This window comes from Nicotiana sylvestris, chromosome 8, assembly GCF_000393655.2.
Source record: "Nicotiana sylvestris chromosome 8, ASM39365v2, whole genome shotgun sequence".
Taxonomy (NCBI): domain Eukaryota; kingdom Viridiplantae; phylum Streptophyta; class Magnoliopsida; order Solanales; family Solanaceae; genus Nicotiana; species Nicotiana sylvestris.
Window position 1 is genome coordinate 17,204,280 of NC_091064.1, and position 24,486 is coordinate 17,228,765.

The following is a 24,486-nucleotide window of genomic DNA, read 5'->3' on the forward strand; positions in this document are numbered from 1 at the left end:
GTAATATTTTGGGAAACACACTATTAACTGATCCCATTGAGAATTTCAGTTTCTTTTAAATTTATTTTTTGGGATATTATCATCTCATATACTTTATACTATGAAGTCGTGGCTGCGCGTGCATGCATGCACACTCTATGTCCACCATTAATGCTAGTGATCATGTGTATGAGTATGACTCTCTGAGGATGCAGTTTGGATTGATCGTCTACTCGTTTGCATAATAGTACTCAATTATGCTTGACTGCTCAACAGAAAAGTTCTGTCTCTTGACACTTAACCAAAAAAATTGGATATTGTTATCTCATAGTATATGTTACAATAATATGAAGCTGTGTATGCATGCATGTTTTGTACGTAAGTATATATGTGTGTGTGTGTTTACCACAAAGAAGGAGATGGTAAAATGCAGACTGAATCTCTTATCTAACATAATAGAATTTCTTCATTCCCTGTGAATAAGCATCTTAGTCAATTAAATATGCAGATTATCTGTCAAAGGGATTAACGATGAAGGATCAATGTAGTAAGCTGATAAGCATCCAACTTACGACTTTTTCTATGATAAGTCACTAAACTTACTTTTATCACTTTAAACTCAGTGAACCAATGGTTAGCTACTCAGAAAATAAGTCTTGCCAGAAATTACCATTTAATTCTGACCTGAAAGCACATTCAACTTTCAATTAATTGAATTGTACATATTTAATCTCCCTCTGCCTCCTTTTTGATAAATGCTAAAATTGACCTTTTAAATTTGCAAATGAAGTAATGCCATTTTCTTTAATTTCTGTACACCTTCTTGAAAAGTTTAGTCAGTTTTCATGTTTATAATTTGTTTCAGTCTTTTCTCCAAACAGATTTCTGGCTGAGTGCTGGAGTATATACCTTGACATCCTAACACAAGAATCATCTGCTAAGTTATTTTCCTGATTAATATTATTTGGATAATTGTAAATTGAATGCATAATTTCTCAGGCTACACAGACAGTAATTCCATTCTTTGGGTCTAATTCTATGGAACCAAACTCTATTGAGCCAAAAACATCTGATAAAGTTTTTATTTGTATATTTTTAATCTTTCAGTTTGTTATTAAATTGGGGTATTATCACTTTTAGCCCGTGCCAGAAACTATTTACATCTGGTAGCCGAAAAAATGTATAGAATTTGTGAATTTTTGCATATAACATATAGAATGTATATATATATATATATATATATATATATATACAAAAAATATACAAATTATTTATATATTTTTCGGCTATTATTTTTACAGCGGCTATACAATGTCATTTTTCCTATTAAATATTTAAATTCATTCTCTTCATAATGTCTGTATGTGGTTATATTTTTTATCCATTAGCTTACCATATCATTAACACAATTGATGAATTCTTTTTTTGGTCAAAACAATTGATAAATTCTGTTAGCACTAGTTATCCATCAGATTTTAAGTAGCATACTTTTGAATGAAAATGAATCCTGAACTGCAATTTGAAGAATCAGCTCATTGTGGTTCACTCCATATAAATTTTATATGCTACTATGAACATCAAAATACTTTTTATGCATTGGATTTCAGATACATTCATGTCTGGCTTAATATATACAGACAGAAGTATGCAGACAGAAAATCCCAATGCCCCTACAGACGGTCCACCTATGTAACTAGAATTTTGGAACAAACATTTACAATAGGGTTCAAGAGGAGCATTAAACTGATAATGGTGGCATTCTCCCAACTGTCGAGGGCTGTTACATTTTTACTAATCGATGTAAACCATTCTACATTACACCCTTAGGGATGCAGCTCTTCCCCGGATCCTGCATAAATACAAAATGCTTTATACACTGAGCTGCCCTTCTGATGAAATGCGTTGTACTGGAAGTTATATCGTTAATCCACTGTAAAAGTGTGTGATAAGAAAGATGGAGATGGTAACAGTGAATTTCTTAGTTTAAGCTTTGGAAAACTTGCATTTCTTCCGTGGTTTGTGAATAACGAGAAAATCAGTAGTCAATTATAAGAATCCAGATTTTCTCGTGTACGTTTAGACAAGTTGTGCCTTAGGAGTAGAGCCCATTATATTCAGCGGAGTTGTGTCTAAGTCAATACGATTTGGTTCAAGGAAATTGGGGACAACTGGAAAAATGAAAAAACATGAGGGACTAGCTATCTTTCAAGGGGGCAACATGTTGCATATTTCATTATGCTAAGTTTCACAAAATATATATAATTGGTCCGTAACCCGAATAATGAAGGATAATGTTGTAATTATGATGGGTAAACACTGCATTAATCTTGGTTGCCTTGACAACTATGTAGGAAACTCTCTCACATACAACTTTTCCAGCAAAAGTAACTTACAGAAATCTGCTATTTGACCTCTATATAAAGCTTCGAATCATTTGTCAGAGAGAAGCCAGAAGTTTCACAGCATGTCTACAGGCAGTCTATGCTCCTATCTGACAACTATAAAATTGGCCTGCATACCAAGCTGCACAAGCATACAGTGAAAATATTACCTTATTTCCACTGATTATAAGGAGCAAAACTTGTCCTTGCATAAGAATAGACCAGTTAACTTGCACGAAAGAAAATCCCACGTGCTCTTCGGATTTGCATGTGTAAGCTTGCAAAAAGAGATTACCAAGAACAAATGAGTCAACTAGCATGTATTCAACCTTGTCTTCCCTTTCCTTTTCCCTTTCCCCTTCCGTTACCATTTCCGTTTCCCCTTTTACCACCTTTATTGAACTTCTTCCCCTTCCTAGTCTTCAAATAAGATGCTCTCTGGGCCTTCTTCTCTCTTTCCTTCCGAACTTGTTCGACATCTTTAATTTCTGATCGCACATGAGCGTTAGGTATTGACCTATTGTTTCTCCCACCTCTGAACATTCGGGTACCACCTTGTCCTCTAGGACCACCTGTTCAAACAGCGGTCACAACCATCAACCATGATTTCATTTCATTGAACGTAAGCAGGCAGAACACTATATCAAAACACAAGCCTTCATTTGATTGAAACAAACATATACTCGCAGGATATTTCAAACAAAATGAATTTGCACTTTCATCACCAACGAAACAACATGGAGCAGATAATAGCATGTTCCCAAGGAGGAAAGTAACCATAATAAAAAAACATCAACACCCACAAATCCAATCAAGGTTAGACTCATTGATAAGAAGCAGAATATGGAGAAATATACTATGAATGCAACTGAGAGGGCAATGTACCAAGAAATATGTAGAATTCACCACTAAACATTACTACTGTCAAAATTCTCTTAGGAGAGAGAGTTTTCCAAAACAATTACCAGCTAAACTAGTTGATGCTGCAGCAGAGCCACCATCATTAGTTCCGTTAACAGAAACTCTCTTGTGTGATTGGTCTTTCCACTTCTTGTATATCCCAGTTTTGTGGGTCTTCATCTTAGAACCACCCTCTGTCTTTATCTGCACACGCTAACATAAAGATGTAAAAAGCTTTGGAAAGCCTGGATATCTGATAACTTTAAAAAAGTCCCAGTAAAAGTCAAGTAAACTCAATGTTATAATGCAACAAAAAGGTCAAGTCAAATAGGAGCACATCTACGGGAAACTATGAAAGCGACCAAATTTTGCCTCTATGTTGCTTTTATAAGATCACTATGCTTGCGTCCTTATCATAGTCAATGGTGTTTGGTTCAGAAAGGGATTAAGGTTATATAGGGGAATGGACGTATTCCATGTTTTAATGGATAGAATCTAAGGACAGTCTAGTTTCCATCAAGGATCTCAAAGAATTTCTGAAAAGTGGCAAAAAAATAAATTTGACATCCTTACTATTTTCAGAAAGCATGATTTAAAATCATTTCCCCACCTTCAACAGAAGTCAGGATGCAACAAAAAATATCATACATAGTTCAAAGATGAACCTGGCAGGAAACAACCAAAACAGTCTATCTTTCCAGTTAATCTTTCTTTTTATAACCGTGGAGTCCAGGCCAGCTTGCGCGCATCTCGACTATTCCACCGTATACTCCTACCTTCCACCAGTTGTACTGGGTAAAAATTCTTTTGGATATCTTTCAAGTTATTCTATCTGGGAAATAACCAAAACAGTCTCAATCTTTCAAGTTATTCTATTGGTTATGTTCTCTAAATACTACATAAAAAGATCTAGCATTAGAAAAGATACATCTAAATCGTTCCCAGGGCTTTGATCTAGTGGTAAGAGCGCAATGTCTGGGTTAGGTGCATGTCACTGGTTCGAACCCTGATGCAGACAAAAGCCTAGCATTTAAGTGGAGAAGGATAGAGGGGCGAGCCCATTATCCACCAAGTTTTGAACCGTGCAACATTGGCTCTCTGGAATTTCTCGGTTATAAAAAATTACAATCTTAATCTCTGGCATGTCCAAGAGAAAGAAAAAGCCAAAGAGAGATGCATAACTAGGCAAAGACCCACCCGACTCCATAGTTCTTGAGCTACTTAGATTATGATGAAAATTTAATGCAGTTATTATATTTCAGTTAGATAAGTGTCCTGAATAATATTAGGAGTGAAGAAGGGAAATTTGCATTAAGCTCAAAATAACAAGTTACATTGTATTTTATTTTTTTTGTGATTCGCAAATAACAAGTTACATTGTTTAATTTCATTTCATTAGAAATGGTAGATATTTTCATTACGAGGCAAATATCTTTTAACCAACCAAATACAAAGTTATCATGGGAAGGGAGTCGCATCTTCTCAGTGCTCACAACATGAAAAGTAGGATCATTTTAACTCTGCTGTCACAATTCATAGAAAATTAGATAATTTATTCATCAAGTTTGCTGCTCCACAAAAAATAACATGCAAGGGCAAAAAAAAATACCTTCCCACTAGCTGTAACACGATCTCCATTGTTAAGCTTGATGTATTTCTTACTCCTCTGTGTTCAGAACATGCAATCAGCATTCTAGAGAAAATTTACTCACTACATGAAAAAGGCAGCTTTATTCATTAGATATAAGTACCTTATCCCAATGATATGTAGTCTTTTGTTTATGCAGCCCATTTTTGTCATCAGCTACCAAATCCAGAACAGCAGCATCTAACCTAATTTATGCAAAATACCACGATAATATAATGTAAATTAATGTCAGTGTTGTGGGTCCCAAGTCCAGATGAAGGAGGAGGCAGCAGTAGGTTGAACACCAATCTAAACCTAGTTAATTTAGGATGAATCTTCAATTCTTCAAAATACGGAATTTGCCGCATTAGCAGTTTGAAGCTAAAAAACCACAGTATTAGAATTTTTCCCATTTCACTCGACGTCACATACAGAAGCAAAGATGAAAGGTTCATCCACGAAACAGATGAGAAAGCAGAAGAAACTACTTCAAGATGTGTAACATTTAATATCCATCTTCCATGCTAATATGTATAATAGGTCAAAGAATAGTGATGCTTACCTATTTGATTCAAAACCTCGGTTTCCTCTCACGGAAAGTCCAGCCTCAAAATGCTGCCAGCAGTACAAGTTAGATTAGTCATTCCACAAATCCAGATAAAAGAACAAACATGAAAAGCGTACAACTCTAGCAGGATGCAAAAATCTGCAGAAGAAGAAGAGCGTAGGATTACTGAATCTCCTAGTTCAGAGCTAATTATTTACCTGATTTGTTGGTACTGAACTTATGAAGTTCTCCTCGTCTTTAAAGCTCTTTGCTTTCCTTTTAGAACCAGAAACTGTCCAAGTCCAAAAGAACAAATCACCAGAAAATCAAATTAAAATGAATATCATACCTGCAAAAGAAACAAATAAGCAACCAACACTGTTTTTCCTCATCTAGGCCTAACAGTCCTTTGTTCCTTTTATTTTTCTTTTTGATGCAGTAGACCAACAGTGCTTTTTTCTACTTGCTCTCCTGGTGACTTGAACGTCCAAACTCATGGTTGGAGGTAAGGCCCTTTCTACTAGGCTATCCCTCCCTTGACTTTAGACCTCACAATCTTAACTGGGAGTATTGTGTTCTAGCTCCAATCCACGTGACATGTCTCTTATTCTTTAATCCTCACAGAGGAAAACTAAAAACAGCAGTGTCCATATCGATTTCCTAGTGATAGTGTATCTAACAGCTACTGCCAAATCAATACATGTTTAGTTTATCCAACTTAAAAGTGACAATCCATCTAAATTATTGGAATGTTAAGTATCAATGTTAGAACTAGAATTAAGTTCCTAAGTTATATATTATCTCACATCAGGCAAATATCATGTGTACTATCACACCATAATAGGTGTGCCCTGTATTCATTGAAATATCAAGTTATCATTGTATCTATAACTCCTCCCTCTAATTTTTCTCAAATGGCATCCAAGCATTAAGATCCTGGTATAGATTTAGATACCTGTTTTTTACCATTAAAAACAAGTAGCTTTTGCCTACTCAAAGACAATCTTTGCACTTATTTGACCTACTTCCATCTGGTCATTAGTTTATTATTTTGTTCTCCGATGGTCGTTCTAGCAGCACAGGCCACAACACCTATGTGTCCCCTTTCCAGTTATCATCCTAGTGGCACTGCACCTCTTCCTAGCGACCATATTGTGGCAGTGCCTTCCAGCCATTTCTCTAGCAATCAGGGTTCTTCAAATTCCAACCACCATAACTTTTTTGGCGAGGCCCAATGATCTAATTCTCCATCGCAATTCCAGTAATCAAAGCTTCTTTGACAATTTCTTCCAACAACTACCCAACTATTTACTTTACCATGTTTTCAAAATAACAAACTCAAGTTAGTCGGACCTTGCATTTAAGTGAACATATTAGAATGTTCAGTGTTAATGTCAGATTGCCAAAAGAAAAATATCTGAAGATCTGAACATCTAGACATTGTCCCATACAGAGTAAAAATCATTTGCTCGTGTCTGACACCTATAATTACAAGTAAATCTTGTATGCACCAAATTGTCAAGTCATCAATCTATCTCTCCTTTCTCTTATTTCTCAGACATACTTCCTGATACTTGAAGAAAAAGATACTAAGTACTATGCAGAAGGGAGGGGATAAGCAAAATATAAACCACAGCATACAATGTGCTGCATATCCCTGAAACAATATAAAACAATCCATAAAGCTCTTTTTGTCGTTTATGTATTGCTCAAAACAGTACAGTTCAAACTGAAAGTGCTCTCAGCCATGATCTTGCTTTGTTATTTCTTACTTGTTGCAAAGGTAGAGAAAAGTAATTTCAAGACTTCAACAGTATTTCAAAAAAACATATAATAGACCAACCTTCTTCTTCTTCATAAAAAATATACCAACCCTCTTCTTTTCTTCTCTACTACGCATGTTTTGCGCTCCCCGGCTACTCTTTGGCTACAAGTGCCTTGTGCAAGTAATCTAAAAGCCCTTAGATGAGAAGATGCGGGAAGCGAGGCTCAGATGGTTTGGGCATGTTCAGAGGAGAAGCCCAGATGCTCCGGTAAGGAGGTGTGCGCGGCTTGTTGTAGAGGGCACGCGAAGAGGTAGAGGGAGGCCTAAGAAGTATTGGGGAGAGGTGATCAGGTAGGATATGGCGAGGCTTCAGATTTCCGAGGACATGACACTTGATAGGAAGATGTGGAGGTCGAGTATTAAGGTTGTAGGTTTGGAGATAGTCGAGTCTTGCCTTACATCGTACCTTTGTAAGAATAGTCTGGTGGAGTTTTTGTCTAAGATAGCTAGTGGCAATGTAGTGTCCTACTATTTTGGTTTTTAGTTCAGGACCTATTTTACTAACTATCGCTTTTGCTTTGCCTCTTTCTTCTAAATTTCATGTTTCTATTTTTTTTTTCTATTATTATAGTGGTGATACTAATATTGTCCCCTTTTGTCTTTTTGTTTTCTTGAGCCGAGGGTCTTTCGGAAACAGCCTCTCTACTCATTTGGGGTAGGGGTAAGGTCTGCGTACACTCTACCCTCCCCAGATCCCACTTGTGGGATTTTACTGGGTTGTTGTTGTTGTTTAAACTTCTTATTTTACCCTCAATTAGATGATTTAAAGCCACACAAATGTACATGACTTGTTCTAGACCACGAGTTTCAAAAGTCTTTCTTTCTTTCTTAAACTTTGTGCTCGGTCAAACACCTGCACATAAATTGGGATGGAGGGAGTACTTGATTTCCTCGGCTTCCTAGATGTTAAAGGAGGGGTGTAAGTTTTTGATGTGTACATATTTGCACCTTCTTGGTGCCACTTGAATAAAATGAACTCTCTTTTCTTATCCACCAAAAGAGAAAAAGATCCACCGACTGTTAGAAATTGTATTTCTCATATTCTCTCGCAAACAAAAGCAGCATCAGAAAAACCGAGACATTAACCCCGAGATTCATGTCTCAGAAACACTACGGACAAATTTTCAAGTAAACCCTTCATAATTACAATTTGGTACAAGTGGTCCAATGAGAAACTCTTATATGTCATAAATATAACAAGCATAACGCACAAAAGAAAGAACTACTATTGTTGACAGCACCCATTAAATCTAAGGAGGCAGCTACACGTTTATAAGAGTCTCAAGTGCTCGCAAAGGACCTCAACATAAACTATTTTTTTGAAGTATCAACTCTCAAAAGAAGTCGACAACCAAACGTTGTACTTTGGGTAACTCTCAAGATCTTATTATTAGAATCCAGAATATGAGAATATCAAGGAGGTGATACACTAAGCACATAAATAGTTTTATCTTTCTTCATTTAAATGACGCTCATTGTCTTTTTAAGTACACTCCATTTGATGAACGGATGTTATATGACAAAATCAAACTACAACAGGGCTGAAAACTACCCTACTTCCCATTCCCATTCCAATATGGTACTAGATCTTTTATCAGTATATCTGAACATATGATTCATCAAGTAATGCGGGCTTGTTTGGAAAGCTACCTTGGAAATGGATTTGGGTATAATAACGCAGTTTTGGTGTGTTTGTCTCGCAATGTAATTGCTTGGTCAACAAGGAATTGAATGTAACTGAGGGGAAGCAATTGCACTCTACGATTCTCAAGTGAGAGGTCAGAATTGCAAGGTGACATTTCAAATCCTCTTTTATTTTTATTTTCAGTATATTACTCTCTCTATCCCAATTTATGTAATACCTTCTCCTTTTTAGTCTGTCCCAAAAATAATGATACATTTCTACACTTAAAAACAACTTAGCTTCATACTTTCCAGTAACATACTCAGTATATTTCCACATGTGGGATCTGGGGAGGATAGTGTATACGCAGACCTTACCCCTACCATGTAGGGGTAGAGAGGTCATTTCCAAGAGACCCTTGGCTCAGGCAAGCACAAGTTTAATGAGATGATTTAAAGCCACAAAAATGTCTATGGCTTTTTTTTAGATCACAAGTTTCAAAGCTTTTCTTTCTTAAACTCTATGCCTACTCAAACACCTTCACATAAATATGGACGGAGGAAGAATTCCTTCTTCACCCTTTCTCTTCCATTTCTTTTTTTTTTCTTCAAACAGATATAGAATGCTTGCTAGAGCAAATAGATTAGAATTTCATACAAATTTTTGTTATGAGAATATTTTATGGGGAACACAACAATTTTTCTATCTTTTTGTTATTTTAAAAACGCAACAAATCATGAATTTCATATTATTTATATGAGTTGGTAAAAGTTTTACATTCGCAGTTGGTAATATATTTTCAAAGAAATATATTTATTCATAATACATAGTAAAAAATAATATTTAATATTTCTATACACAAATATTTGTCACATATTAAAGTTTATATTTCTATTCTTGTATTTTATTTTAAACAAACATATTAAGAGTTTATTTACTTGTATATCTGAAATAAGTTTATTTAGATTTTGATAAATTTTTATATGAAAATTAAAAATATTTAACTATGTAATTACACTTGTACAATCAAACATGATACTTGGAATTATACTATGACAAAGAAGCACACCCTTGTAATTACCATGCAGCCTAGTAAATTACACGGTGGTTTCCGAACACACGCTACATATTCCTGAAAGAGATAAACCTGGAAAGAACCACAAAATGAAGAGTGTGAGGACAAACCTTGTTTCTCCTTCCGTTCTGAAGGTGTGGGATCAGAGCCATCTTCCTGGAATTAAACAGGTAAAAATCAAAATGAAGTCATTTAATCAACAGTTGCGAATCATAAGACTCAAATCATATTCTGAAGAAGGATTCTTATGACAACATCATATCAAGTAGCTAGAAGGGGACCTTGCCACAACAAATAGCTGGACGGAAAATTCCAACAACTAACAAGTGGGAGCTGCGACATGTCTCGTCTCCCAAATCTAAACATGCTTGTTCAGGTCAAGCAAAAAATCACTGTCTTATGGCACAAGTCTTCTATTGAGGATACTTTTCAACATATCATCAATTTTGTAGCCTAAACATCAGTATTTACAACTCACTCATGTTGACTTTCAGTCAGCATGCAATTTTCCCAACCATTTGGTCCATGTCTAACACATCCGCATATTCAGTTCTTATCAAAGATCTTATTTCAAAACCAAAAATTTTATTCAATAAAAAAGAAAAACCATAGTACCCTCCAGGATGGTTTTACTCGCCTGAAAGGTATCTTGTCAAATTTAATGGACAAAAGACCAGCAAGGACTCCCACATATTCCAGCTCATTTCGAACTTTATACCAAAGAAAAGTAGCATAAAATGAAGCCATGCGCCCATGAGGAAAAAATAAGAGACTAAAGATATTAAAAACCTTTTTATACACCAACTATTTGACAACTAGTACCCAAGTGTTCTTCACCAGGTTGAGGTTTAACTGGAAATGACACAACGTCTATTGCCTATCTCTACGTTCCAGCACCTTACTCCATAAGGCAGGAATTTAGGTGCTAAAATCAATAATTTAAAAAATAACCAGCATCTGAACATATCACATGACATATCCATATAATATTCTGTCCTTTTCAGGTTTCCTATTTGCATTTTGAAAGCAACTAAAGGGCACACTCCTAGAACATCTAAATAAAAGATGATACATATAAAAGAGCTTCACCTCTGGTGCAGGAACACCGGAGCGCTGTTGACGAACTTTATTGATGACCTCCTCATGAATAGCTCTTTTCCTCTTCATCACATCGACCCATTGACTCTGCATAGGTTGTCCAAATTAGTTATGTAGAATCATCTCCGAGACACACAAGGGGGTTTGGGGGAAAACGTGCAAGTTCACCCAAAATGTCACCAACTCTTAAGCTTAAAAGACATGATGATAAATATACACCTAACCAGAACATATCGCTGTCGGGACTGAATATGCTCCAAAATTAGCTTTTAACTCATTTCTACATAATGCACCTCAAAGTAACAAGAGCACACAATCTTTTAAGAAGTTCTGTTGTAGGGATGAAGAACATAAAAGAGGAAAATCAGTGATTAGAGGAGGCTGCTGATATGTTCAAATGTCTAAGGGAGACTTGGCTGTGAATTGTCCCCAACAGAAATCTTGCTCAGTCCAGCATAGTTGACTCACTAATCCCCAGCAAATTCGCAGATTGCATTCCGCTATCCAAAGACAATAGCAACTTGGAACACTACATTTAGCCATCCAAATTAGAATCCTTCCCTTTTTACAATTTGCAAGAGCCTTTTTGTCTAAATCCAATTCAAGAAAAGATATGATTCACAGAATCTTTTCGTAGTAGTTCTATTATTGTAAGTCTTTCAGATTCTCTTCAAGTTTAAAACATATATTATTTTTTAGTCAAGGTTGCGTAAAGTACCAGGCATATGATCTAAGGAAGCCTACCCGTAGAATTTAACTTTAGGTTCAGTAGAATTGCAAACTCCCGTTCCACAAAGAGAAGCAATATATGTAGGTATCATTGCTTCAACCTCCTACTTCACCCCGAAAAAAAGGTATATGCATCTGGTAGGTGGAGGTGGTAAAGGACCTGGTGCTGAATCGCAAGTTGTCCCCAGAAGGGGAGAGGTGGAGGGGGAACCATGGGAGATCAAGGAAGAGGAAAAGAGAGACCTGATGCCGAATAACAAGTTATCCCCAGAATCACCTTTTCCCCCCTCTTTCGTGTATCTTGAAAGCAAAAGCTAAAAATGAAAAAGTATAAAGTTTCCTAATGCTTAAACAAATATATATTATATATCATCAGTTACAGCACCCCATAGTTATCACCTTATACGAAGTGAAAGACGATACGAGCTGTAGAAAAATAAAGAAACACAAGTCGAATTCAAAAGAAATCATATGAATAATAAAATAACAGGAATTTGAAGTTTTCCATGTTCGTTGACGAAATAGAAGCTAACTAAAGATGAAACAATTACTTGATTTTTTGACTTGGCAGCTTCACCTTCAGCTTCCAGGATTGTCTGCTTAGGCCTACAACGAAACTATAATGTTAAAGAACAGAACTAATATCATTCCACCATGACGATAAAAAAACAAATTATGGAAGGACAGTAGAGTAACCTGAAAGCCTTCAAGCGTTCAGAAAAAGCCATTGCTGATAATTCAGTACCACCGAGGTCATTTTTGAACAGTGGATGCAACCCTTCACGTGGTAGATCTTTTACTCTTCTAACGGACTCTTTCGAAGGCTTTGGTTTTGTCTTGGAATACAAGCCAAATGCTTTCATACAGGGCCTTTGCAGAGTTTCTAGTTCAGTTGATGAATCAATGATTTCCCGAACTCTATCAGAGAGGAGATCTAGAACAGTTTGAGGAAAACGTCCATAGACCGTTCCTCCATTGGCAACTGCTTGATCTATTTTGGACCGGACTCCATCCATATCTTGTAAAACCTCTTCCTCAGTTGGCGCAGCCCTGATTGGTTTAGACAGAAAGAGATGAAGATCTAACAAGTAAGGCATATCTTCAGATGTGAGAAGAGAATAAGCAGTGCCAATACGACCAGCCCTCGCAGCTCGCCCAACTCGATGCACAAAAAGTTTAGGTTTTGGAGGAAAATCGAAGTTGATAACATTATCAAGCAGTGGGATATCAATTCCTCTAGCAGCCACATCGGTCACAATGAGCACCATTGTCTTTCTTGCTCTAAATCTAGAAATATGAATTTTGCGAGCATCGTGATCCATATCACCGTAACAAACAGAAGGTTCAATACCCTCTTCCCTTAAAAGAATGTTAAGGAACTCAACATGATACTTGGTGGAAACAAAAACCAAAGTCTGCTGATCAGAACTTATTTGTTCACGAATCAGATACAGAAGTGCAGCATGCTTTTCCTCATGTCTTACAGTGAAAAATGCAAGCTTCAAGTCTGGACTTATCTTAGTGTCCAAATCAAGACGCACAAGCTGAGGATCTCGCAGCCCAGCCTTGGCAAATTCAGCAAGGGCACTGGGTAAAGTTGCACTGAAAAGCAGAGTCTGGCGATTCTCACCTAGATGGGTGAGAATTCTATGCAATTGCTCAGCAAATCCCATGCTAAATAAACAATCAGCCTCGTCAAAAACCACATACTCCACAGTGCGCAGTGACATATCATCAACCTCGGATAAATGATGCATTAGCCGACCAGGAGTTGCAATTATAACATCAGGACTTTGTGCCAATTCTTCAAATTGGCTTTCCATACTATCACCACCAACCAATAAACTAACACGAATATCTGCATCAAGGAAAAAAGTGCAACTTTTAACCATTTGAGGCTACAGGTAAGATCTCCAAAAACTCCTACCACCAGGGGGAAAAGAGATAATGCAATCAGTCCTAAAGCTCTTGTAGGGTAGCCTTACTTAAATTGAATTAATATGAACAAAATTGCTAGGTCAGAATATGGTAATTCAGAGAAGGCCATAATTTAGCTCCAGAAAACACCCTTTCCGCCACCTCCAATAAAAAAGGGGAAAAACAAATCAATAATGATTAATTGCTTCTGCTTATCTACCTTATAACTTGTGTCAAATTAAACTACTAATCAGATAACAACCACCTAAGGAATATCACTCAACTGCCGCCCACATAGAAGAGGTGAAAACAGGTTTGGTCATATAATATGCATGTAATTGTTCTTCAATTCTACCTAATACTCAATCAAATCCTAACCACATTTTTTTAACTCTAAAAGCACAATGCTCTATTTCTGTCCTAATTTTCAGTCTCCACGTCCTTCCTCATAAAAACCCCATCTTATATGTTCTCCAATGAATCCATCAGACCCAGTTTTCTCATTACAAAATAGGATAAAACAATAACTACAAAACTTATGGAGGTCATCCATAATACCATCAATTGATAAAAGTTTCAAAGATAACATAGTGCTTTTTATATCTTCCTCAAACACAATTTTTACCCTGCATCTACTGAAACACATGTAGAATATTCTTCTCCCTTTTCCCAATGTCATAAACAGAAAAAGGGAGAAATGTTGAAATTTCTAGAATTTCACCTTCCCATATCGTTATATTCACAAACTTAACTCTTTAACTAAAATTTAACAAATTCAGAGCCCATTTGGTTTGATAGAATTAGGAATGAAGTTATTCGGGCAAGGTGGGAGTGGCCCATGTGGAGGACAAGATGCGAGAGGCGAGGCTAAGATGGTTCGGGTATGTTAAAAGGAGGAGCACAGATGCTCCAATCAGGAGGTGTGAGAGGTTGGCCTTGGGGGGGGGGGGGGGGTAAGGAGGGGTAGAGGTAGGATATCAGGCGTGACATGGTGCAGCTTAAGCTAACCGAGTATATGACCCTTGATAGGAGAATGTGGAGGTGGAGAATTAGGGTAGCAGGTTAATAGGTAGTTGAGTGTTTCCCTTTGTCTTTCTTAGTTCAATTGTATTAGCCTTAGTATGGTATCCCTATTATCCTTAGCTTGCTATTACCACATATCTTGTATTGTTATTACTTGACATCAGTACTCCCTTAGTTTGCTATCAATACATGCCTTGTACTGTTATTACTTGTTATCAGTGCTACTTTCATATTCTCTTTTGCTATCTTGGATTTATTTTTCTGAATATCTTGTATTGCTATTTCTTGCTATCAGTGCTTCTTCCATCTCTTCTTTAGTCGAGGGTCTATCGGAAACAGTCTCTCTACCCTTCCAGGGTAGGGGTAAGGTTGCGTACATCCTACCCTCCCCAGATCCCACTTGTGGGATTACACCGGGTTATTGTTGTTGTTAATTTAACTAAAAACTTCCCGAACAAATGTTATGGTATGTTTAAAACAACAAATTTCAAAAGTCTTATAATAACACAAATGTTATGGCATGTTTAAGATACCAAGTCTCAAAAGTGTCCATTTTTTTTCTTAAACTTCATACCCAGTCAAGTAGGTTCACATAAATTGAAACAGAAGGAGTATTATAACTTAAATGAATTCACACGTGATAATCCAACCTGTAAATTACCATGAACGAAGTTGACTAAGTAAAACAGGGATCTAAGACATATACATTGACAATGTAAAAGAACCTTTACACTATCAGTAAATTATAACCTGCACTAGAAAACCAGTTACCATTGTTATCATATTACGGATTAATATTCATTAACAGATGTGCCTGTAATTATCTAATAAGTGACCTAATTGTGTAAAAAAATTACACTGACTCTTATTTTGGTCCTTGTGACATATAACTCGTCACATTTAACCTTCAATTAGTTGTGTTTTGTCCCTTTATGTCAGAAATATATTATATTTGGACTATTTTTGAAACTAAGTTATCCTAAAATATGACTTAACAGTACAATATTAATATAACACATGGGCAATTAAGTGGTGGAATGGTTAATAATTCTGATTAATTTGTGAAAATTCACAAGCAAAGGTATCAAAAGCGCACATTTTGATTAACTGAAGGTTAAAAAGGGACAAAAAGTGCTATTAACTCAATCGACAAACTCAAGAAGAGAGAAAAAGCAAAAAACCTGTGAATCGACCAAGCTCTTTTGTAAATTTAAGTGTTTGAAGTGCCAAATCTCTAGTAGGAGATAAAATAAGGGCTCTAACACCAGCTTGAGGCACATGCTGCTTCAATTTCTCAAGCATGGGAAGGAGAAACGCCGCCGTTTTACCAGAACCAGTACGGGCCATAGCGACAACGTCGATACCGGAGAGGATGAGCGGCATTGTTTTGCGCTGAATAGGCGTCGGAACTCTGTAACCTTTCCGTTTGATTCCTCGGAATACATTGGAACTTAACCCTAATGACTCAAACCCTGCTGATTTTGCCTTCTTTTTCTCCTTCTCTCTGCGCTTTAGCTCCGCTTTGGAGCTTACTAGAATCGCCATTGGAGGGAGAGAAAGGAGGGGAAATTTTTGGTGGCTGACTGGCCAAGGAGACGAATGAAGACAAGGGTTTTGGGTTTTGTGATTTACTGATTTTCTCTTTTCTTTTTTTCTTTTATTGTATTTGTTTTTTAACTTTTTTTTCAGCTTTATAGTCGGTTTATTTGAAGAAGTATTTTTTCTCAAAAATACTTTTGGGCTAATTAATTTGAAAAATATTTCTGAGTAACAATTAGTATTTGGGTAAATTTTTAAAAATTATTTTTAAGTGTATTTTTCTCAAAAATGATTTCGGAGTAAAGTTATTTTTTTTATTTCTCCAAAACTACTTATGCTTCTCTTAAAAACCACTTTTTCTTCCGAAAGTTTGACAAAATAGTTACTTTGAAAAAATATTTTTTTGAAAAAAATACTTCTAGAATTGAAAAAGTTTGGCCAGGCTATTAGTAAGGCGATTTCCCATTGACCCAATAATGCATGGCCAAATCGTGGATTTTGAGTGGCTGAGCCGAACTTTTAGCAAAAAATGAGACAGCAATATCGTGGGTTGTCCATTTTCTAAGTTTGCAACTGAAAGTAGTAATTATCATTAATTTGTATATTTTGCATATTTTAAAATTCCATAATAGTGATAAATTTTTATTACAGGATCATAAAAGTGGCCATTTAAAACTTTATTCAAATTTGAGACATCACTAATAAAGTGGGATAAAATTCGAAGATAGTCACTTTTTAGCTCCTTTAATTAAAAAATAGAGATTGCAATGGAGTTTCAAAATTTCAGAGATAAAACTTAAGCAGCTATGAAATTTGAAATTCTATGACAATGGTTATAGTTTTACTTGTGAAATTTAAAATTCTAAGACAATGGTTATTTGTTAATTATATGGGCTGAGAAAGTGGCTAGCCTGGTGCTATTAGTAAAAATTGTACGGGACATCCTATTTGATCGTTCCCATTTAATTTATACCCATTTTTCAAAAAAGTTTTAACTTGTACTCACTTTTTAAATAATTTCAACCTCCTTTTTCCTCCTCCTTCCCCTCCTCAAATTTAGAACCCTCTTTAGATTTTAATAACTTTATATACATTTAATGAAAATTGCAGGATTTGGAGAAGAGATTTCTAAATCTTTAGAGGGTGTAGAATCAAAAGATGCTAAAACAACCTTAGGCGAGTACAAAAGTGTTCCCAATTCAAAGAATGCTGAAGTAATTTTGGTGAGAGAAACTTTCATTTTCTTGAACAAGCAACGGTAGTATTTTTCACTAATTAATAAAAGTATTATCGCACAAAAACTTGCCAGTTACAAACAAAGAGCTGAAGTTCGCCAGTTACAAATAAAAATTTCAGCTCTTACAAAACAAAAACTTCAGCAATTATAAACAAAAACTTCAGCAAATAGAGAACAAAACTTCAGCTACTATGCTTAAGGAGCAATTACAAACAAAAACTTCAGCACACTTGGTTCAACACACTTGCTACTTCAGTCCCGTATACTAGAATGCTAAAGTTTTGCGTGATTGTCTTTGCTACTTCAGCCCCGTATGATGAAATTACGCGAAAAAATGGGCACGCTTGCAATTTTTTTTTTGCAAAGAGAGCGCAAGTTAAAACGTGACCCAAAAAGCAGTTATAGATGCAAATGCCCCCTGCTATTACTACCGTTAAGTGACTTGGTATGTCAACTTTAGCCCATGAAAGTCATTCAATCTATACTATATTAAAAGCACGAAGGCCCTTAGCGAAATGTCGTTCGACTTTTTTACCCTTTAAAAATAAATTTTATATTGGACAATAATGTAATTTAAGTTAATTTCCTAATTTTGATTATTAACTTTTGCTTATTTGAACTTTGAATAAACTCTTAATAATTAGGTTACGTAAATCTGTTTTTATTTTAATTGTGTAAATTAATATAACTTCTTTCCTTAGGAATTTAAGATAGAGTAAATTTTTTTATTCATAAATATTCTTCCCTTAGAAGTACACTATGTATTTACCCAACTTTGACTTTGTTATATTTCCTTACCTAAATAAACAAACAGAATTTTAGTGTAAGGGTAAGGATCTTTCGGTTACAATTTGTTTCCAACAAGAATGATGTGAGATTGGTATTATTTCAGAAGGAATAAAATTTTATAGATATCCTTTTCAAAATAAAAGAGAGTTAGGTCTATCGTGGGTCTCATTAGTCATTAGTAGAAGCCAAGCTAAATTAAGTCTTCTTTTTGAATTTTTGGAAAGAACAACATGAATTGATTGTTCTGTACTTGTTGATGATTGAATGAATTTTGATTTAACTTTATAAATCTATTGTATATATTGCATGTACATAGTTTGCAAGTCAAAAATTTCTCTTACACGTTTTTCACATAATCAATATTGATTATATCTAAAGTGATCAGTCTGAAGTGCCTTCAATTTGTCTCAATTATGTTTGCAGTTCTATATAGTAGTTAGTGTACATAGCTTTGAATTTAATTAAATCTTCATGCTATATTCCAATAACATGGTTACAACATATTTGAATAATTAGAATTACAATTAGTTGTACATGTTTCATATGGCAAAAATCTCATAGATGTCACTTTGCCTTCTCTTGCAGATTTAATATATGCATGTCAATCTTTAAAAAGCAAGCATATGGAGCCATGGAGAGGTAAGAAATTCACTCTTATATTTGATTTATATTAGTATATCATTGGCAAATTACTACTGTTTAAACATCAGATATCCTTACCAAATGCCTTTTTTATTGTCACCTTTCAGTATGTTTCAAACACATTGAAATCTCAAAATTTCAATACGTTACGATTCTAATAATTAAATTTGTCTGATTGATGTTAAATTATCACACTGAGGTGGAAAGGTTTGTGATGCTGATGGTAGATGAATGAATCTTTTTCTTATATTGCATTGTTTATCAATTATTTCCTTTATTTTTATTTTATTTTAAGTATTTTAGTGTGATCATGCACACAATTTTAAAAGGGTAAAAAAGACTTTTGAATTTTAGTATTAGCATATGAAATTATTTGAGTAATATTTCTTTGAAAATACTCAAATACAGTACCTATATAATCGATGTATTTCAAAATTTTATTTTATTAGATTTGCTTAGATTTGCTATGGCAGGCTGTGTTCGTATTTGAATTGAACTTCAGTTACGTTCGATATTTTTATTTTTGCTTAAAGAGTTTCGATCTAAATAGTTGGATGACAATTTTATATCAACTTAATTTATGTATATTATTTGTATGTGCCTCTTTCTTCTTCTTGCTTACTGACATTTTTTGGTTCTTGAAAACCAACACTTCAAAGTTACGTTATTTTTTGTTTTGTAAAAGGCTTAGATCAATATTTTAGCGATATTTTTTGCCACGAAAATATCTTTTTTTCCCCATAAATTCTGTCTTTAAAAGTATACTTTTAAGTTGTCTATTTTATTGTTGTTTATCAAATTTTCTATCAACCTTTTTCTCCAAAAAAATATATTCTATATTTAATAAAATTATTATTTAATTATTTTTGAATATATTAAATACTTTAAAATCAATTAAAATTTTACTTTCTAAATCTTTCATTATTTGAACTACAATATAAGAAGTTTGTTTTTAAACGGTGAACTCTATTTTTAAGCGATAAATAAAGGCGAATGATATTAATACATTCATCCTTTCAGCCAACACGAGTATGCGAATTTGAATAACTACCTATTCAAAACATATATTTGCAAATAAAAATACTATTTTCATTTGTAAAAGGCAACAATATATATAACATGAAGAAGTGCATGAAGTCATTCTTAAAATGTATTCCATGATCTAATTTTCTTTTAAATTTAGTTTCTAAACTTTAAATGGATTTAATTTTGGTTATATATGTATTATAAACCTGACATTATGATTTAGAGTGAATAATCAATATCTTTGATCAACAGGATGGCATAAATGCAAAATAAGAGATTAAGACTAATAGCAATAATCATCATTCATGAACTTTTATTTTTATAATTTAAGCACATTACTTTTCGGTAATTCTTTAGAATTTTAAATTTATTAGTATTGGGTACACGCGCAATGCGCGTACTCTAATACTAGTCTGTCTAAATTTGGATGAATTGAGCTGGTCATATATTTATTTGCTGGCCAGTTTGATTGCAGTCCAAGTTAACCCATTTAAAAGCTTGGAACAATTTAGAGCAATATACATATATAGCCAAATTGACTCATAAGAAACGAGAACATCCAAAATAAACATTTTGGGTTGATTAGTTACATATAGGGTGTGTTTGGTATGAAAAAAAATATTTTTTCGGAAATATCTTTTAATTTTTTTTATGTTTGGTTGGCTTAAATATTGTGAAATATATTTTTCTCATGAACTTTTTTCCTTTAATTGGAAAAACCTATCAAAAATAGAAAAATATTTTTCAAAACTCTTTTCAACATTCTTCACCATATTCCACATCCCCACCAATCCCTAACCACGCCCGACCATCCCACCCCCCAAACCACCCCTACCCACCCCCTACCCCTATCCCCTCACCATACCCCACCCACCTCAAACCTCACCAACCAACCACCCTAAATAGAAATATTACTCCCTTCGGTCCACAATAAGTGATCAATTTAACTTTTTATTTTGATGCAAAATAAATGTCCATTTATATAATCAAGGAAAATTCAATTTATTTTTTTCAAAATTACCCTTATGTACATATCCCTAAAAAGTCTTTTACTCTTCACATTAAATTATGCTACAATATTTAATTAAGGGTAGTTTAGTCACACTAACTATTTTTGTCTAAAATTTATTATTTTCTTAATGGGTGTGCCCAAGGCAAACTTCTTGTGGACCGGATGGAGTATTAAGATTATGTTCTTTTCATATTGTAAATAGAGTAATTTATTTTATTTCAACAAAATGAGTATATTCTTTTCATGATATAGAAAAAGTATTTTCTTTTATTTCAACAAAATGAGTCATTTTTTCATGATGTAGATAAAGTATTTTCTTTCATTTTATCAAAACAAGTATTTTCTTTTCATGATGTAGAAAAAAGTATTTTCTTTCATTTCAATAAACTGAGTATTTTCTTTTCCTAAAATAGAAAAAGTATATTTTTCGACAAATTGAATACTTTCTTTTCATGATGTAGAAAAGTATTTTCTTTCTTTTCAACAAAACGAGTCCTTTTTTTCATGATATCAAAAAAGTATTTTCTTTCATTTCAACAAAAAAGTATTTTTTTTCATTCAACAAAATGAGTAATTTCTTTTCATGTTGTAGGAAGGATACTTTGTTTTTCAACAAAAAAAAAGGATTTTCTTTTTAGTTATTGAGCTCCAATTTCAACGTTGTTCTTGTGTGAAAAAAGTAAAGTAGCACATTAGCTCATCTGGGTTTGTATAGATTTTTGAAATAAATAATTAAATTTCTGAAGAAAATAGAGTCCCGAAGGGGGAGGGGTGGGGGAGTACAGGAAACATGAGAATTTTTGGGAAGGTGAGTTGAGGAGAGTAACATAAAAAAATATTTTCCTAAAAATATTTTATACTCTCTAACCAAACACTAGAAAATATTTTCCGAAAAAAGTTTTTTACTCAGCAACTAAACAAGGAAAAATAAGTAATAAAACCACTCATTTTCCATGAAAACATTTTTCTTCGTACCAAACGTACCCATAGTCATAACTGATTTCGTAACTAAATAAATTACAAAATAACAAATAAATAAATAAAATTTGAGTAGGACCCTATTGTTTAGCCCAAATTGATCCTCTCGCCTCACTGTGCCTCCCTCCATTTGATGCAATCAAATTTTTGGCAGAGTACGATTTAACCTATTTATAAAAAATGAACACTCAAATAAAATATTTATATCAAATTGCCTTAATAATTTCTCATTTTCACTAAAATCATGCAAGTCAAATATTCAAGTCAAATCATCCACATAAAAAAATATTTGCTTATAAGCACTAGGCTTACTAACTGCTCATGCAACCATTATGAGGAAATTCCTAGCAACAGAGGCATTAATAGGGCATTGGACTTAGTATTAGGCATTTGGGTTAATGCCTAATAGGCAGAGTTAAATATAAGGTACACATTTTTTGAATTTTCAGATTCCAAATTTAAAATTCAACTCGAAATTTAAATTTTTCCAAAGAAATTCGAAATTCGAAACCATAATTCAAAATATTCGAATTTCAACTTTGCATAACTATACCCACCTCTACTAACTAATACTTCATTTATTTAGTAACTTGATTAATGTACTTAAGTGATAATGGATTACGAATATTCTTAATTGAAGAAGACAAAGAGCCAAATATCGCATTGATGGTATACACTTGAGACTATAAAGTTTAGATTGTAAGTTACTAAGCTCCCGTTTTGGCTAATTTTTTTTAAAATAATATTTGTTCATGGGATATGATCAGTTTTCAAAACAAAATTAAATTCTTTTTCAAGTTCCCAAAATCTAGTTTATAGCAGTTTTGAGTAAAAGAAATTCTTCTACTCACAAATTTTAACTTTTTTCAAATAAAATACCTGTCCAAACACACTTTCAACTTTCAAAAATAATTTTTTAATACAGCTTTAATTTTTTTTTCAAGTTTTAAGCAAATCTATATCCAAGCGCTAGCTAATTTTTATCATATTTATTAAGTTTTATCATTTATTGCAAGCATAAGTTATAGATTAAAGAAAGAAAAGACCAAGTTGCTTGCATTTATCTTGAATATGATATGCTCCATGACTCAACGTACACTTTCTTGAGTTGTTTAGTAACTAAACTTGAAAAATACTTTGGGAGGAAGCTAATACAAGTACTTACTCTTTGTCAATTTTATTTTCACATATATATACATATGTACACTTTTATTTGCCGTGAATTGTAGCATGACTAAGATCCTTTAAGTTCTTATTCAACGCATGCTTGAATAGCTAAAAAAAAAACTGAAGCGTATAGATGAGCTTTGAATAAGAGTTGGGTGATTTACGCGAACAATAGCCTCTAGAGTCCAGAGTAATGCTGTGTTTTGTCCCGGGCCTTAGTGGGCCTAACGGGCCGGGCCTCGCGGTCCTGGGCTTCGTGGTCCTGGGCTCTGGCGGTCCCGGTCTTTGTGGGCTCAATGGGTGGAACTGGCCCGTGACGGGCCTAAGCCCACATGATCCTGTGCTTAACGTGCCGGGCTCGTGGGCTTCGCGGGCCTAGCGTTTTTTTTTTTTTTTTTAAGACAATTTCTTGTAGTATCATGGCTATATTAAAAATATATATGTAGTATATATGTATATCTAATTATTAAAGTGCTTGACGAAAAAGAAAATAACAAAACAATAGTAAAACACTAAATTGTCATGCATAATATATTTTCTTGTAGTATATTATATTGTATCTTATGTATATATATTCTCTTATATATTTTCTTTTAGTATATGTATTGTATCTTATGTATATATATTCGCATAATATATTTTCTTGTAGTATATATATTGTATCTTATGTATATATGTTCGCATAATATATTTTCTTGTAGTATATATATTGTATATTATGTATATATTTTCGCATAATATATTTTCTTGTAGTATATTATATTGTATCTTATGTATATATATTCTCTTATATATTTTCTTGTAGTATATATATTGTATCTTATGTATATATATTCGCATAATATATTTTCTTGTAGTATATATATTGTATCTTATGTATATATTGTAGCATAATATATTTTCTTGTAGTATATTATATTGTATCTTATGTATATATTGTCGCATAATATATTTTCTTGTAGTATATATATTGTATATTATGTATATATTGTAGCATAATATATTTTCTTGTAGTATATTATATTGTATCTTATGTATATATATTCTCTTATATATTTTCTTGTAGTATATATATTGTATCTTATGTATATATATTCGCATAATATATTTTCTTGTAGTATATATATTGTATCTTATGTATATATGTTCGCATAATATATTTTCTTGTAGTATATATATTGTATATTATGTATATATTGTAGCATAATATATTTTCTTGTAGTATATTATATTGTATCTTATGTATATATATTCTCTTATATATTTTCTAATATTGCGAAAAGAAGCTCATGGGTAGAAGCAATAAATTTTATTACCAAAAAATGGCATATCTTTCTTAGTCATCCTTCCCCCAATGGAATGAGCACAACA

At 33.7% G+C, this 24,486-nt stretch overlaps 1 protein-coding gene across 2 annotated transcripts; it reads right to left on the reverse strand.

The window, feature by feature from the left end:
* Window positions 1-2,180: 2,180 nt before the first annotated feature.
* On the reverse strand, window positions 2,181-16,334 carry LOC104244890 (putative DEAD-box ATP-dependent RNA helicase 29). Of its 2 annotated transcripts, none has more exons than XM_009800410.2 (11): window positions 15,907-16,334; window positions 12,482-13,643; window positions 12,337-12,391; window positions 11,048-11,143; window positions 10,069-10,114; window positions 5,653-5,726; window positions 5,450-5,502; window positions 5,012-5,093; window positions 4,870-4,926; window positions 3,326-3,473; window positions 2,181-2,932 (listed from the first exon to the last, which is right to left on the reverse strand). In XM_009800410.2, the coding sequence occupies exons 1-11, from the start codon at window positions 16,268-16,270 to the stop codon at window positions 2,685-2,687; spliced, it is 2,385 nt and encodes a 794-aa protein (XP_009798712.1). In that variant the 5' UTR covers window positions 16,271-16,334; the 3' UTR covers window positions 2,181-2,684. The 2 variants fall into 2 exon arrangements, with proteins under 2 accessions (XP_009798712.1, XP_009798713.1); XM_009800411.2 differs by having other exon boundaries at window positions 3,326-3,464; window positions 15,907-16,333.
* Window positions 16,335-24,486: the final 8,152 nt, after the last annotated feature.

What these genes read in the sequence shown, in the direction of transcription:
- LOC104244890 (XM_009800410.2), bottom strand. Translation starts at nt 16,270, where the DNA reads ATGGCGATTCTAGTAAGCTCCAAAGCGGAGCTAAAGCGCAGAGAGAAG. An exon ending in CTGCCAAGTCAAAAAATCAA is followed by an intron (nt 11,144 to 12,336) that starts GTAATTGTTTCA and finishes CAACCTATGCAG; the next exon opens with AGTCAATGGGTCGATGTGAT. An exon ending in CCGGTGTTCCTGCACCAGAG is followed by an intron (nt 10,115 to 11,047) that starts GTGAAGCTCTTT and finishes GTTTAATTCCAG; the next exon opens with GAAGATGGCTCTGATCCCAC.